This window comes from Teleopsis dalmanni, chromosome X (genome assembly GCF_002237135.1).
Source record: "Teleopsis dalmanni isolate 2A chromosome X, ASM223713v2, whole genome shotgun sequence".
Lineage (NCBI taxonomy): Eukaryota > Metazoa > Arthropoda > Insecta > Diptera > Diopsidae > Teleopsis > Teleopsis dalmanni.
In genome coordinates, this window is record NC_051848.1 from 16511299 (window position 1) to 16530123 (window position 18825).

The 18825-nt window shown below is 32.2% G+C and overlaps 1 protein-coding gene across 3 annotated transcripts in view; it reads right to left on the reverse strand.

Moving 5' to 3' along the window:
- LOC119687242 overlaps positions 1-13445 on the reverse strand; it is a gene marked incomplete at its 3' end in the record, with an annotated part of 36989 nt that extends 23544 nt beyond the window's left edge. Inside the window, 2 exon segments of one of the 3 annotated variants that reach the window (XM_038101502.1) lie at positions 11140-11491; positions 13163-13445. In XM_038101502.1, coding sequence (XP_037957430.1) covers positions 11140-11275 — 136 coding nt within the window. 3 annotated transcript variants of the gene reach the window in all.
- Positions 13446-18825: the final 5380 nt, after the last annotated feature.

Here is an 18825-nt window from a genome sequence, read left to right on the forward strand (position 1 = left end):
TATTTTTTAAAATAAATTTTATTATATTTAAATTGCAATTGATAATAATGGCATTGTAAAGTTTAATTAAATGAACAAGAAGAACTGTGTTGTCTCTTAAAAAGCCTGTCATACAACAACGGATGCAAATCTCTTTATGACCTATCGAAGTTCATTAAATTGAAACATAAGCTTACATTCCAATTTAAATACACATTTCAATATGCAAAATAAGATATTTTCATATTAATGCATTGCTCTTGCATAAGAATCATTGTTTATATTTATTTTTGTACTGTACATCTTTAATTTGCATTTTATTTTGTTTTAAAATTTAAATTATACATTCCCATCAATGCACTTTACGTACTTTACCAGAAGTACGTACTTATATTGGAGACCCCTTCCGCTCCTGCAACCGCATTTTGTTCCTCTGGCACTTAACCCACCAGAATTAAAGGCGAACCCAATAGAGAAATATTTTTGTATTTTTGTATTTTTGTATATCTGTACATCCGTATATCTGTATATCTGTATATTTATATTTGCTTTACAATGCAGTATCTGCAATGGCACATTTGTTTTTATAGCCAAACAAATTCACACAGATACACATATCTGCTCCATTCTGTATATTAAAATGTTTTTATTCAAGAGTGAAAGGAATTTTATGCAGTATGCATGAGTTGAGATACACAGATATGACGACTAAATTGGCAAAATATTTAAAGTCAATTAAATTTGTCAGACACATGGTCAGATGTTTGTGATTTGCTTATTTGTTATATGAATTTCGAAATCAATCAGCATGTAATGGTTGGGTTTATACGGCAACATACCTATATGCGAAAAGGCCCATGTGGTTTATTAAAGACACAGATAAAATCACACAAAGCATAAAAGCAGAAAGCAAATTCTTATTATTTCGAAAATTCCTTAAACTATTCCTTTCAACGAAACTATGAAGAGACTTAAGCACAGTATGACTCGTAATCGTTTTCTCGATTGTGGTCACAATAGAGCGGCCAGGTTCACGTTCCAGAGTCTTTTGTCTACACAAATGACTAAATGCCATTCGCCCTGACAACAAGAACAACAAGGACAACAAGGACAACAAGGAATGTAATAATGCAGTCAGGCATTTGGTTTACTTTAATGTTTCTCTAACAAAGAATTCCATCATCTGCATATTCTATTACTTTTATTGACAAGTTCCTCAGTTGACAATGTCTTCTTTGCTGGTGGCACATTTATAACTAATTTAAACACTAGGTACACACCAATGAGCTGACTGTCTCATGGTAAATTCTCACACTAGATAATATCCTCATCATCTGCGAGATCACTGCTCGCAGATTCACAATAGAATTGACAACAGATCTTTATCTAAAATGTCTAGAGACTAAAAAACTGTCCTCGCCCAATCAGATTGTGGATATGAGACCATGCTAAGCCCCTACCTTCCATGCGCATACGTACTCCATAGATATATAACCCATTATTCTTATCTTAAAAATGTTTTTTGATGATTTCATCAAAATCAACTGCATAGTTGGTAGAATTATATGAGTCTTAGAAATAAGTTATATGAGAGTTATATAAGTTATATGTGAATATGAGACCTTGCTAAGCCCCTACCTTCCATGCGCATACGTACTCCATAGATATATAACCCATTATTCTTATCTTAAAAATGTTTTTTGATGATTTCATCAAAATCAACTGCATTGTTGGTAGAATTATATGAGTCTTAGAAATAAGTTATATGAGAGTTATATAAGTTATATGTGGATATGAGACCTTGCTAAGCCCCTACCTTCCATGCGTATACGTACTCCATAGATATATAACCCATTATTCTTATCTTAAAAATGTTTTTTGATGATTTCATTAAAATCAACTGCATAGTTGGTAGAATTATATGAGTCTTAGAAATAACAGAAGTTAAGATATATCTAAACAAGTGCAGTGGCTTAATTTGTGACTGTGTGTGGGATTCTACTGTTTTCATTGATGAAATAAATAAATTGAAATAAAAATTTTAATGATTTTATTTTATTTTAATATTATTTTATTTAGAAAAAATCATTAAATGAAGCTATGAAATGTTTTATCTTTTGTTGGAATATCTATCGCTGTTTTATAATATGTAGGTATATCGTAATTTGCACCAACTCATTTTAATAATAACTTTTAAACATTTATATATTTATTTATTTATTTATTTATTTACAAAACAGAAAAAAAGACTTTTTAATGCCATATAAAAATATAATACAAATATTTTAATCTATAAAATTTTCTAATTAAAAAAAGATTTCAACACTTCACTTTTTATCACACTTTGACGTGTGTAAATTCCACAAAAATGGAAATTTAAGTTCATATATTTTTATCATATCTCGTAATTACTCTAATTGCCTTTTAATAACTGAAAAGCATTTTGTGATACAAACAGACATGTATCTATTCGCACGTATCTAAAGCAAGCAGCAAGTACGAATGTATCTAGAATTTTGCTCGAAGCGATAAAAGCAAGAAGCCACGCAGTTAATTTGGTTTAAGCTCTTGAACATTTTTAAGCATTTAACAATGTTAATTAGATAAAATTTGCTGTTGTTGTTGCTGTTGTTGTTGTTGTGTACACAACAACATACACATACATACAAATGTATGTGTATAGATACTTTTGAAGTTAATGGCGGGAAAACACCAGCATAAAACTATAATCGCATTAATAATCATAAAAGTCTCAGTGACAAGACTCATCAAGAATTACGTATGCTCACTTGGATAGGTAATGATTTAGATATGCATTTATGGGGCGTAGACGTTGTGTAGTTTTTGGGTTTGACGTCAACATTTTTATTACTTTTATGCAGCACAAATAAAGTCATTTATTATATTAAAAACAGCTATAAAAAGTTTTTAATTTGTATTTATTTAAAAGTAAATACACTTTAAATAAACTTATTTGATTTATAGAAATTCTTTTCAAATTAAATACAGTGGCAACATTCAATTTGTTTAGCTTAATTAACTTCAAATTTAAAACTAAAAGTTAATTAGCATTAAGTACTATAGACGACTAAATAACTTAAGTACTTGATAGTGACAGACAACATTAATTTTCCTTTTGCAATTAAAAATTCACTTCCAATAGGGAAAAAAATCACTTCAATCACTTCAATAAGAAATTGATAAACAGAAAACTGATCTTGGACTCTTTTATATAACTGATAATTAAACCAGCATTACAGAGCCCTGAAGTTATATGCGAAAACTCACGGGCTATCCTAGTTAGCACTATCCAATCTTAGAGTAATCAATCTCCACACGGGGCGGTACGCAGATCTTAGATTAATCACTGAATAATCATGAAGCTTATAAGGAATACATAAATTAGTCAATGATATGGGTGGGACCCTGTAGTACCCCCAACTATTAAAAAGTAAAAGTGCCTAGTTGCGCTGACTCAAAAAATGGATCAACATACATACATACATATTTCAATAAGTATTATGTTTTTATTATGGAAGATACATACATATATGCATTATATATAGCAAACAGCCCAAAGCACGGCCCACGGGCTTCATGCGGTCCGGACTGTGACGGACTAACCAAATAATTCAACCGTCACTTCTATATAGATGTGTAGCATTCACTACGATTCCCAGCTAGAAATTGCACAAAGCCAGGCTCTGAGAAAACTTTTCAAGGTACCATGGTACATTAGGCCCTATGCTCCACTGGGAGATAAGGATAAGAGAGAGAGAGAGATGTTACATTAGGACGAATAAAATCCTCAGGAACTTCAAGATTGATCCGATCGAAAAATACATAAAGAATAGAACCCTGAAATCATTTACGAAAACTGACAGGTTTACCAGCACCGCGTTATCGAACCTCAGAATGGTTACAGGCTCCTCGGGGAGGCATGCAGATCTGAGGTCAGTTATTGCTTAGTGTGAGAGAGTAAAAGTGCTCAAGTGCACTGATACAACTAGCCTCAACATAATAATAAATAATTTATTACATGTCATGTTAATTTACTTGTTTGGCAAGGACTTTAGTGTGTACTTCTTTATACAACCGGTTCAAAAAACTCGTAAAAAACTCGTGCCTTGAGTCATTACATTTAAAATAAAATATTTTTTGTATGGCAACAACTAATATTAATAATGTTGATATTGATAGAACTGTAAAAGATAGATCAATGAAGAATTAATAAAACTAAATTTAATATTATTGCCGTATTTTTATTTTTCTCCGGTGATTCAGAGATTTGAATTGCCCGCGATCTAATATGGTCTGTACAGCGGTCATATATAAATTCCATATTCTAGCTCAATTTAAAACTTGTCAAAGAATTAAAAAAGTGAATAAAAATAATAAATTTATTATTAAATTTATTTATTATTTTGATTTTAAGTACTTTAAATTTTTATAAAAATCTTGTATTCTGACTGAATTTCGTATTAGAACATTCATTCTTATTATATTAATCAAACATTACAACTCATCTAAATATGCATTTCCAAAAAAACAATACTGACAGCTCACAACACCTTTAATATTTATATAATTTAGAATATAATATAGAATAGACGAAAATTGAACCCACTAAAATCACCTCTTAGAAATGAATATGGAAGATAGTAAAAAGAGAGAGAGATTAGAGCAGAAGACTTAACACCTAGCGGACTAGGTTCATCTAGGCCAGAAAGCATGTGCGTAAAAATAGACGAAAATTAGAAATATTCAACAAATGTATTATAGAAACTAATTTCATCTACTTGAGAATTACAAATTCCAAATATTTCAAGAGCTGTTGTCCAATGTTATCCAATGCCCCAAAGGGAACATTGAGCATAACAGCGTAAAAGCTAGGTCCCATTCAACTATGTAGTATTATTACTAAATAATAGGATATAAATATTTATAAATCTCGTATTTGCTGTGGGTTAATTTTACCTATTTGATTTGAGAATAAGATTCCGCTGCCAAGCTAGTCGAGTCTAAAAAAATGGCTATTTACTATAGAATGTTAGTACTATTTTGTTCACTTTCCGTATTAAGAAATATTTATAAAAATTACAAATGGTATCTTTTCATGTCAGAGAAAACATATTTTGAATTCTCTAACTCCTTAAGAGATCTTTTCTCAATATTCAACATATACTATGATGTTGTTCTAACTTAAACTTTCTTTATTTGGTCTTCTTCCAATCGGTCTGCTTATAAGTTTACTTACTAGAACTCACTTTTGAAACCCAATTCTGATATGAATAGTATGCGTTTTTCCAACAGCTCTAGTCCAAGGTTTGAGATGTTTAACCAAGAGACATTGTTAGGCTTATCAACAGCCTCAAAGTATTTAGATCAACTTAACATAGCGAACTCTCTTCATGGAAAGCACAATGATACTTATAGATCTTAGTATACTATTGTATACTATTGTCTTTTCGAATAATGATGAAGGGATTGCATTAAAAGTATCTAAAAGAATTTCAAAATACTGCTTCATTAGTTATTATAATGTTTTTTATGAAGAATAGTAGCGACCATTGGCTCCACTATCCAATGTTGTAGACCAGTCATTAAACCCACTTATTTGTGGCGTAGTGTGATAAAACTACACACCTTTCTAAGTCTCCACAAGATAAATCATTTGCATTCAATTCAATGGTTTCTGTGTTAAATTATATTGACCTATAACACATATTAATCATATCAGCAAATTCATCTATAAGTAATAATAAGTAATTTGCAATTTCTCATTATTTGCACTTAGTTCTCCTTTTGTGAGATTATTCTCATTACTACTGACTATTGTCTACTGTCTACTGTTCTGTTCTGCTCTGTTCATACTATTACTATCAGTTTCATTTGTCAATATGGTAAATGCAAACAATATGTAACTCAAGTAAAAGTGTTAATTAATCATTTCAGCATCTAACCAGAAAGTTATAATCTGGATTAAACCGATGCCAGTTGGAGTTGATTTCGGCAAATTAATAATACAAGAGAAAATGAATTTTATTTAAATTAATGACAATTATAATTTCGTTAGGAAGAATTCCACTTGTAAAAACATTTATCACACTCCATTGAAAGACTTTTCCTCTTTTATTCTATTTTTCTATTTGTCTATTTTTCTATTTTCTATTTTCTATTTTTTCTATTTTTCTAGTTATATTTCTAGTTGTAATCGTAACATTGAAAATGCAGGCATGTAAGATACATTCTAGTATAATAATAAAATCTGTACGCTTGTTTTCGAAATATTTTCTTATCATCCCATACTAAATCAAAACAATGGCTAGTAGCAAATATAGTAACAAATACACAACACAACACAACAACAACACAAGCATGAATGTATTATTGTCTATGGATGTGCTGCCATTGTGTACGGGGGGGATTGTTTAATGTGGCCGCAAATATCTTTCCGACTGTGTGTGACAATGACTCTGATTTTGTAGATATTCATCTCAACCGTAAATTTGACTCAACTCATCAGTTTGCCCACGGCCGACTGGCTATCAGCTACGGACGGCAGCCTAATGTCTAATGCATCCACAGTCTCGAAAGGCTTCGTTGGTTGGCTTGTGTACATTGCCTAGGCAATCTATACTCGTCATCAGTCAAGCGACTACTCAGAGCAGTAAATTCGTGGAGTGGCAAATTCGAATATGAGCTGCTGAAACCATCTTTTATTATTATAATTTTTATATATATATACATATATACATGTGTAGATACGGTCAATGTGTGTGTGTGTGTGTGTATATATAAATCTGTGTTTGCATAATGATTTTTTTTCCTATTCGGAAGTTATCAATTAGGCACAAAATACCACACATTTGTATAAATTTAGAAGTACAAATATATTGCACATATGCACATATACATGTGTGTAGGTATTTGCGCAAGAACGTTTAGATATATATGTGGAGATACATCAAATAGTAATTTTAGACCCTGCATGTAGCAATTAAGTGGCTTGTTTTACTAATATAAATATAAATATACTTTAATATAGCAAAGTAACTCGATGCGAAGCCACACTTAAGTGCAAAACATTTGCCGCTCAAATGCCCAAAACTCAAATCAGAGCTCACGGTTTTCAGAGCAGACGGTTTTCGTGATAGCAAGCAAATATGTAATAGCTTTAAACTTTAAAAAGAAATTTAATTAAAAGTAAATTCAGTTCCCATTACATGAACTATTCAAATTCTCACAATTTCCGCACATCGTCCGTGCCGCATCGTTTATGAACTTCAATGTTTCTCAACAATAGTGAACGATATGTGGCAAGTAACCTAGTAAACTTACACATTGGCTCGACGCGACCGCTCGATGTGACCATAAGTTTCTGTATATACAGATATGTCAGATACATGTAGTATGACTTGAGCAAAAACAAAATGAGATATAATAAAATGTAGTAAATATAAGTATAAATAAATAAGATCGACCGACATTTGTAAAGGCAAAGTGCCGCAATCTTCTCCATCATCTTCGTTTTTATTTACAGCACACATGACGGTCAATGGCAATTCTGAACGAGACTTGTTTTATTTTATTTTTAGCTATTAACTTTTTTCCCTATTTCACTTTTAATTTATTTAAGTAAAACTATAGAGGAGCCTAGTAGCGGGATGTGTGTGTGTGTGTGTGTGTGTGGTCTATATAAATATTATGAATACGAAATGTCAGGATGCTTAGGAGATTTTGCTGTATTTTGCTAGAGTGGAAAAACATTTCATAAAATTTTATTTTTGCTCATCAAAATCGACTTTCACTCAAGCCATTTAGAAAGTAACTCATACGTAAGTCCCAGTCTTTAAGAATGTACTGAAAATGTGTTTTCAAGGTCAGGCATCAAGTGTACTCTGAATAAGTCGCTCATACGCAACGAGTACCACAGAAGTACATGTGAACACAATTGGCTGGCATCGAAGCTTCTTGTAGCGCTCCTTGGATGCAGCGTTTATTCTTTGTGGTACTTGGAATATGCATCTAAATAAATGAATGCTAGAAGTTATTAGAAATACTTTGTTTGAAATCTAAATAGAAACTAGTAGTGAAAAGTAGGTTCATAGAAAAAAAATTTGAAATGAAGTGAATAAAAATTCTGAAACTTATTACAATATTAGCTTAGATTAAGTTACTGTCGCAGTCTCTCTAAGTGGCAAACTCACTTAGACCCTTCGGTCTATCTATCTGATATCTCTACCAACACGGGAATATAACTCTCTCTCTATATCAATTCAACTATGGAACCATTTTGAGGACTAATAAAGCGTAGAGTGTTTTTGATCTTAACACTGAATATATCTGTGAGAAAGCAAGTTCGCTCTGCTTCTAGCTATAGCTGTACAGTTGCAAAAGAGGTGTTTCTTCCTCTTTCTCATCACCACAACAATATTTTTAGGAAAGAATTCGCAGCCCAAAAGCACATCCACTTATAAGCTAGTGCCCATCTATATTAGTCACGATTTTAGAGATGTCCACTTAGTAGTCCCAATTTTTTTGTGAAAAAGTATTATTTAAATTGAATAAAAAGTATTTATTATAATTTATTTTTGATGTTTATTTTTATTACTAAAGCAATCAAGCAGTTGGAAAAACTAAGCTCAAAATTTGGACTCAGTTTGTCTGTCTGTCCCAATTCCAATAAAGTGAATAAGAGTTGGCCATGCTTTAAAACGTTTAGCTATTCATATCATATTCTTTTAATATTACTAGTATTACTAATATTAACATTAGAAATATTGTTTACGTTGTTAGTTAGTTTTTGTGTCCCTAATTGTTTCCTTAGCCTCAAAGTCCCTTATTACAAAAAAAAATTCAAAACAATCTTTTTTTATCTGTGTACAGACTGATATATAATCTAAATTTCAAATAATCAGGTGCAAAGAATATTCCGTCCAATTGTACACATGGGTGTAGTCAGCAGCCTCGCAAAAAAGAAATAAATTATTTAAATATGTATTGCATTGAATCGAGCAATGGCTTCCCACTCAAATATATAGTCCAAAAACTGATTTAGGTATTTCGAAATATATTGAAGAAAAGACGTCTAGACTTCAAAAGATGTTCAAACTTTAGGGAGACAAACTTTAGTAGAAAACAAATGGAACATGTCGACTTTACGTCAAAAAAGTCTTTCTGAAATTTTAAAACATGGGACCATATTGACGTTTACCAATCTACTCCAAATCCGCAAATATCTAAACGTATATTTCATCGGAAAAACTTAAAATCTTCACATTAACAAGACTTTGAAGATTGTCAAAAGCTATACACCAAATGGCTCATGATATTCCCCATTAAAATTGGACAGATATATCAGTTATTTTGTTCTTCAGTTTAATTGGAGGTGTGAGAAGATGAAGACAAATGAACATCAACTATTAGTATATATATTATGTATACTTTGTCTACTATACATATTTCATGGATTCACTTGAAAACACATGTGAGGAAAAATTTATAACTTGGTAGTATTGGGTATAATTATATCCAATACCGTAATAAAGAGTTGTCGGCTAATTGATACTGGGTGAACAATATTGTCAGCTTAGATATACATATATTTTGGAGTAATACATTAATTAAGATCTTGCATAGCTTTTGCATTATGGTAGATATTTTATTTGGAAAACCTCTTGCAACAAAAGGAAAGCAGATTTTTATATATTAATTTAAATTATAAATAAATAACCCTAATTCTATGACTTCCACACCCTTAAGAAGAAATCAGTATCAGCCAGAGACCATTTCAATTCGACAAATTGTTGATAAAGTTCATTATGTGATGTTAGATAGACACCGAATAAAACTGAGAGATATAACTGTGGCAGCATAAATCTTGTCTATGATAGAATTCAACTGATTGAAGTACCAGTTAGCAAAATATTAACCACATTCACCAGATTTAGTTTCAAACAAAACTTTTATCTAAACCTAAAACCATTGACACCGTGTTATGTCAAATATATTCAGTAGTCCATAGATAATATTGCTTATTTCTTGGTATAAGGAACAAAAAGCAATTTATAACTGATTAGAGCTACTTTTCCAAACGGGTATTTATTAAGATAAAAGACCCCAAAGAAAAATTGAAAAATTTTAATATCTTAGAATGTTGTAAACAGTCTTTAAACCTTATGAACACTGGTATATCTTGAACCATGGAATCACTTGCTCTTTCTTCCATCTCATGGTCTTTATTTAATAAACAACAAATCAATAATGGATACTAAAATGCAAAACCAATATTTCAAGCTCTTATCAGTATCAGTGTTCTATTAAAATTAATGGATTGAAATATGTATCGATATTTGATGAGGATATTATTTTACGAAAAGGGATTGTCAGTTACCCACAGAAAGGAGAGAAAATTGAATTCAATTAATCTTTTTAGGATTGCTGTAGAAATAAGATCTAAATAAATAATTCCCGGAAGACTGAAGAGTGAAATCTTGTCCTGGTATGTGAAATTAATGCTAACAATTTTGTCAAAGCCCCAAACTCTCAGTTTCTGCAACAGGAATTGTGTCATTTTACTTTCTACTCATCCGTGCATTCGTACTGAAAAATTTGGGTAGAAATTTGGGTGTGATTTATATATATATATGATATGTATATGATATGTATATGTTATATGATCAGCAACATATAAGCTGACAGGTTTCTTAGTTCAATTAGATCTCAACAGAAGTTAATCAGTTGTATTTTAATTGGACATACCCGAACCTTTCAGGTTAGGTATAATCTTTCGAAGACGGAATTGAAAGAACCGGACGTATCACATTCAGATTTTCTAAAGTGTAGAGCAAACATTCTGCCATGTTCTTTGCTGGTGACCTACAGTTGTCAAGAAAGAAATCTAGTATCTTCATAAGACCCTTTTAACCAATCGCCCGTTAGGTGCCAAGTGGATGGCATATGCGGATGTTTTACTCTCTTCATAGCAAAATCTACAGGTGTTATAAAATGACAAGATGACTCGAAACTATTCGAACTCGAAAAGTTTCGAAATGTTATACATGCGTTCACATTGGGTAGTTAGTAAAACGCAAAGAGAGAGGTGAACTTAGACATAAATTTGGTAGAAATAAAATTCAAAAAACATTTTCAACTCACCTCCGTACATGACGAACAAAGTAATCTTCAGCATTATCAGATTGGGATTGATGCCTTTGCGTTGGCAGAACTTTGCGAATTTCGTGTGTTCCGCTTTTTCGGTTTGCGTCTCAGTCGCAGTGTCTTCGCCACCCATTTTTTAGCTCTTTTTTAGATGTTTTTTAGCTGTTTGTTTTGTTTTTTGTTTTATTTTAATTTCTCTTTTTTGTTGTTCTTTTGACTTTATTTAAACTTAAGTGTTGGGAATTTTCACACAAAAACCCTCTTAATATGTAAATGGTTTAAGGTGGGGGAATTGAGGGTGGTGGAGTTTGTAAGGGTGGTGGGGTTATGGGGTTGTGCGGTAATAACACTAAAACAACAAAAAATCCACCAACAACAATAATAACGTATTTAGAATTTATATGTGCAATTTTCAAGAACAGCAGAGGTGAAATATTGTAGTCTTTGCACCAACAAAGCAGCGGCTATGCGACAAACAAAGCAGCGCGGAGCTTATTAATATGAATGCACACAAATACAACAAACACAACAAGAACAACAAGAACAACAAGAAGAAAACACACGGATACGAGCACGCGCGAATTTACATTAAACGGTTTTGTATAGAAAAAAATATATTTTTTTTTATTTATTTATTTATTTATTTGTAAGCATGTGTGCAGACGTTATTACTGTTTAAGTGTGCGAGCAAAGTAAGAACTCTTGAAATTAAACGTCCGTTTTTCTTGATTAAATCCAATTTAAAACGATGATAATCAGAGATTTTATATCAAACCCAATTCACACACACACACACACACATACACACACTCAAAATAAGAAACCAAAAATAACAACAAAAATTTTCGTTAAAATAAATAACAATAATAATACTAATACCAATAATGATAATAGAAATGTTCAAAAAAAAACCACGACGCTTTTATTTTGCTGCAGCTCAGCTGCTGCCACAGTCGCTGCTACAGTTGCTGCTGACTGCAACTGAAGAAAACCTCACGTTTTTTTTGTTTTTTCGGTATTCGTTTTAATTTTTTTTTTAACGATTCTATATTAAGACACGCTTGCTTTGATTTTTTACTTGACTTTTGCGTTTTTGTTGTTTTTGATTTATGCTGCTGTATGCTGCTTGCTCTATGCTTGTTACTCAAAGCTGCTGGTAATTAATTTTCTTAAGCTGCGCTGCAACTGCGACGAATTGCGCTTACAATGTGTCTGTCTTTCTAATTGGAAACTTCTTGTTGAAAGCGCATAATTAAGCGCATTGCATTAGACAAGGAAAGTTAATTTCTAATAGGATTGAGTGATGCTTGGGTTTTAAAGCGCCTTCGGCTTATCTTGTGTTATTGTACTTCTCTGTTAGTTGTTGTTATTGTTGTTGTTGTTATTATTATTATTATTATGTTCTGGCACACTTCCTTTGATATCCGCTGCTTACAGCTGCTGCAGCTGCTTTCTCTGCTGATTCTGCTGTTACCACCAATGCTGAGCTCTGCTGGTTGTCACTGTTTATGTTATTTTTTTTTTGCTTACTATTAATGTTATTAATGTTATTATTACAGTTGTTGTTGTTGTTGTTGCTGCTGTTCAATTAACATTTGCAGTTAAATATTATTTTGATTTAAAATAATTTTTTACGAAATTTTTTCGGATTAAAACTTATTTTTTTATATTAATTATTAAATTAATTATTAAATAATTCCTTTTTTGCGAAATTAATTGACTCACATTTCTAGGCAATTTTATTTAATATATTTTTATATGCATTAAGGAGGAAATATGTTTGTTATATTAGTTGTCCTTTTTTTTTGTATTTTCACATAATTTAAAAAAATGTCCGTCTTCAGTTTTGAAATTCAAGGGAAATTAATAATTTGCACTTCAAATGTATTGTTTTGTTATTGTTTTTTTGTTTTTTATTTCGGTGCAACTCTTGTCTTTTGTTTGTTTGCGGTGTGTTGTTGTTGCTGCTGTTGTGTAGTTGTTGTAGTTGTTGTAGTGTTGTAGTTGCACAGTATCTTACGGTTCGGTGTCTGTGGGAAGACTAAAATCGTATAATCGCTTATACTAAAGTTTTATAAAATGATTTTCTTCTTGTCGTCGAGATCTTGATCTGCTTATCTTAAATCCGATATACACATTCATCAGATTGTGTGGAATTGATACTTTCTTGTCATAATAAAGCGATCTACTGCCTTACTTGCTATTGTTCTGCGTGCACACACAACCGCACATGTGTTGGTGTGTACACATGTAGTAAGCACACGCTTGCGCTACATACACACATAAGCACAGATCCACGGGCTAACGTGCATGAGCGAAGATAAAGATAACATTTGATAGATAAAAGTATCACGGGCGCTGATAATTCTCAAAGAGCGGCAGGAAGTTTTGTTCAGATTTTCTACTATTCCTCTTCTTTATTTTTTTTTGTTTTTTTTTTTTGCTCAAATTAATATTTTTTACAAATTTGTTGCTGTTTTGTGTTTTCTATTTTTTGTTTTTTGTTTTTTGTTTTTTGTATAGTGCAAAAAATTTTTTCCCGTGTACTGGAAAATAAATGAAAAAAAAACAAAAAAAACAAATAGTATTAAAATCAGAAGATTGGATTAGTTCAGATTTGTTGTTGGATTAGATATATATAAAACACAATATAATTTACGATTTTATGTAATCAGTAAAATCAGAGAACATATATATATATATATGCATATACATTGCCAGTTCTAGGAATTAAGATAAATCCATTATAAAAATGCGGACAAACCTTGACATGAAATACAGAGATAATCAAAGAGATAATCAGGTAATTAAAATAATTAAATGAGAAAAAGAATAATTAAAGAAGTAAGGAAAAATCGAAAAAGTCTGAAAAGTAGCACAATATCCTGAAAATATATCGAGTGAATCTTTCAAACAAAGAAATTATAATATGGGTCTCACGCAGCGCTATGTAAAGTAGTGGGAGAAATGAAGATTGGTGATTGGTGAATAATTGATTTTAGTGGTGACACAGCTTTCTCTTCAGTCCATTCTATCCAAGGAACGCATACGCACCAACTTTAAGAACAACACTCTTCTGTTGTTCTATCTTCTTCAGAATACTATAGGTCTTTTGCAAACCACACAAGCTACTCTCAATTGATTTGTTAATTTTCTTGTTTGTGTGCGTTTCATTCCACCCGAATATTCGCTTTACGACGCAAGCATGCACTCATGCGAAATCTATTTGCTTGCGTTCAATTGTCGAAATTGTTACCTATATGTGGAGTACGTGCTTATAAGCGACATGAGTAGTTTAACTCTCTCTCTCTCTCTTTACATAGCTATTAGATGGCATGGATAAGAAATATCCCAAAAACGATTTGCCAGAAGTAAAAATGGGAAGCCATTTAGAGAAGATGACTTTAATAGTTATTGTACATATAGTAAACTTGCGAACATAGTCGCAGTCAAAGAGCAAAGATAACTTACGAAGGCACTTCTAACTACATTTATAACTGATATCAGTAGAGACTCAGGAATTTGTTTATGACAAAAAGTGTGATTAAGTGCGAGTTGCCTAGCTGGAGTGGTTTCAAAGTAATGCCGAAATGATATAATGAACCACAATTCATAGGCAAGTTATATTCATTAAATGCGTGAATAAGAAAAGGATTTAGTTAATTGTCAAAGAGAACTAAACAGTAAAATCTTATAATTATGCGTAACGCTTGTAGATTATCAGTTTTAAATCAGAAGGCAACTTTCCGAAAGTTAAAAAGACTTGAAAAACAGGGTGAAAAATTAACATGCTGTCATTTCGATTCTTATAACTATAGATCCAATAGTTATGAAACCAATTCAGTTCATAATATTTTCTATCATATGTAATTCCAATAACGTGTTTCCGAAAACAAAGTCAATACACTCAGAAAAAACCAATAAAACCAAATTTTTCTTTTCAAATTACTTAACATGTGACAGCTCTTACCGTTTGCTTCTTGAAGTTGGGTCAGCATCCAAATATTTAAATTGGAAACAGTCAAAATCAGCCGTAGTCGTCCGTATAGCAGGCATAGAACTTCAATAAAACTTCGGAGTGTTTCAAATTTTCGGAGTTACAGAAAATTTGACATTTGACACTTTCGTTGCTAATTAAGAAACTTTCATGCATTTCGTTACACGTGGAAAGTTCTTGAAGTCAATTTTGCCAATAATTTACCGAACTGACACGTTTTCCCGGCACAATGTGCTTTTCGCGACTGTTTGCGGAATGAAATCGTAATTGCGTTAAACAAATTATACTCGAAAATAATTTGGCTTAAGTAAAGCATTTTTATATTGAAGATATGTACGTTCATAAATATATACAAAACATTTTTCGGATTCATTCACATGTGGCCATAAAAAACATTTAAATATTGATAACTTAAGTTGCCTTTGATTGATATGGAGTCATTTCCACATGGCAGTACGCACATGACAAACGAGTAATTAATTTCAGTGATAGGCAAGGCAAGCGCGTTCTAAGATACCCGAAGCAGGAGCGCCCTTTTGAGGTGAGGTTATTTAATCAAAGATACAAGATACTGCAGTGATAATTCTGTATTTATATAGGTATTGAGTTGGTTAAAAAGTATTCGGCGTTCTATCTGTTCGCTTGACTTTGACGTGTAGTGACTTCGAAGCGATTAGTTCCAGCAAGCATTTTTTTCAGAGATGACAGATTAGTTATTTATTAGTAAATGTTTTATTGAAGAAAAATTTTGTTATGTATCAGTACATATATTATTCGTTTTGACCAGTTAATCACTGAAAAAGTCGATAAAATTATAGATAAGGTTGGAGAAAATTAATTAGATTTCCAATTGCGAACAAACGTTGAGAACGAACGACATCCAGTCATTTTTGAAGTACATGGATAGCAACAGGTGGTATAGATTGCTTCCGGAAAATAATATTGTACACGTATGAAGAACGCGGTAGGCACAGAATGTGCTCGTCTTTCGCAGACATATATCAGTCTTATCGCATACGGTTTCAGAAGCTGAAGCTTTAACAATTCCAAATGCATATCGGTTCATTACAAAACCCCATTTTAGGGTAAAGTTAGCATTCCATGGACATCGTAGCGGCAATTGAAACTCTTTATTTTTTTATTATTGAAACAATGCTTAGTCAGAGAAATGGGCAGATTAAATCGACTCACTAATATTGCATCTCTATGGATTCCTCAACTTAGAAATGTTGAAGGGAATGAAAAAGCCTACAATTACTCTTATCTTAGTGCTTCTATGGACAGGTTTCAAGACACCGGTTCGTGTTTCCCTTACTTAAGTAAGTAAGTATTCCTCTCTCTAGTCCTCTCTTCTCTCTATCCTTATAGGATATAGGAGCTCTTGCCCTAGAGTTCGTTACAAGGCGCAACTACCTTCACTTTCTTCAACTAATTAATCATGATTAAAAATTACTTATATAATGTATAATATGCTGGTTAACCCATGCAGAGAAAATGTGCATTCCTTTCAGCAGTCACTGTTGCAACTATGGAAACTTAAATAATCACACATTTTCGCTGCGGTTACTCAACTTAGATTACCAGAAAGAAATGGTGGTTAAGGAAGTACTTTTTTAATGAGTTTTCGAGCCGTCATACTACACATACCTATATGCTAAATAAGATTCTTTGTGGTTTGCAAAAAATGAGTAATCACTAATGAAGAAAAGCAGTATAAAGGATACATACTCTTCTGGCGAGGAACTGCAACCAACAGGAAAATAGAAAAAATGAAAGCTGAAAATGGGAAATGGAAAAATAAATAAAATAAAACAATATTGCGTCTTTGACACGATAGTAAGGTAATTACGACCATGTTATATAGAGCGTCTCGGGCACAGCAAAATTGGCTCTTTCGGGCTATGTCGAAAATGCATGTTATGTGGACTGTTCGTATTTTTACAATTATTTGGTACTTTTTGGTTGTGCCTAAATTTTAAAGGAAATGAAGATATACTCACTTTCAATTTGCCACTAAAAATAACCAGGAAGAAAAAACTGATGGAGGTTGTAATTAAGTTAACTTATTATTATATTATCTTATAATAATTGTTGACAGTACTTACGCCTTTCCTTAAAATCGGAAAGTGTGATAATTAGATTACAAAATAAGGTTGGTTTATAAAATAGGCTGTGTTGTTTACTGCCATTTCTTCTCCAAAACTTATTACTAAACAACACTGTTTTGCCTTAGTGCCGAGGCACAAATACACCGACTCTCATGCCGGATTTTGAACCGATATATCCTTTTTTTCTCAATCTCAATTTTACAATTTTACTCATACCGTGCCCGAGACACTCTACTTAATGTGGCTCTTATATCATTAATCCTTGACCAAATGACTGATATAAGTTTTTTCAATGCTCTTGAAACAAATAAGAAGTCTAGATGCAACTAAGAGAAGTTATTGTCTATCATCAGATCCTCAAACCATACAAATCTCGTATAATTGAAAAAAGCTAAGAGACCTTGACTAAAAAGTTATGATGGATGCATCGTATCATCTCTTTTAAGAAGACAGCGAAAAGCAATTCTCAGTTTTAAAAGAAATCTCTGGAACTCTCCTAGAAACGTAATGATTCCAGTCGAAAAATAAAAAAAGATAGGCGGAGAAATAAACAATTATTTGAATAATTAAAATATTCTTTATGCTGCTATAGCATACGGATTGATTCGCAAAATCTGTGTCAATAGTTGTGTCAATCATCTTATTCCACTCAGCATAATTTTTTTCTTCTTCTTCCGTATTCTCTTTCCTTTTATGGGAACTATTGCAAAATATTCTATTTGTATGCGGTTTTTTTTGGCATTCTGGATACTTAACTAAACTATTCCCATGGACAACATATTGTAATGCAACTTTTTGCAGTTCCCCTCCTCTATGGTCTGTGGTTTCCTTATCTAATGCACCACGACATTTTATTTGAAACCAAGTCTGTCAATGTTTTGATTTGGGACTGTTGGACTTATTTGTGTATCGAGTTCATCCACATAATTTGCATCTAGTTTCAATAAACAGTCTACTATGAAATATTTCTAAACTCTGAAGCCCGCACGTCCTTTCGCAGGGCATGGGTTCTTATCAGCATTTGTTGAAATGCAATCAAATATGGTAAAATCAGGTTTGCCATAATGATTTGTAGCAAATGACAAGTTTTCTATCCTGTAATGTCTGGAACACTCTAGAGAGAAGTCTCTATTTTGTCTCGATAATACAAACACCGATATGTGAACTGTGTAGTATAATAGAGGAAATCACCAATACGGTGGCTAACAATTTATGGGCTAACCACGAAGACTATGAGGTCGGTAGAACCTTATAAAACCTTTTAGGCTTCAACAAACCTGCAGTTCGTATATTTACTGGAGTACTAACGGGGCACTACGACATTGCGCCTATGTTTCAATGGTGGCGAGTTCCAACGTGTGATTTATACAGAAATTGCCAAGATGAAGAGGAGGTAGAATCTGCAGACAAAGCGATTTCAATATTTTGGGGATCGCTTTTTCACTGGCTTGGAAGAGATAATGAAAGCAAACTTATCGGATATCCTCAACTTCATCTGAAGAACTAAATGATTAAACAAGGATAACAAAGGTTAGTAACTCGCCTCTCCCGGCATAATTTTTGAAAGCATTACAATGG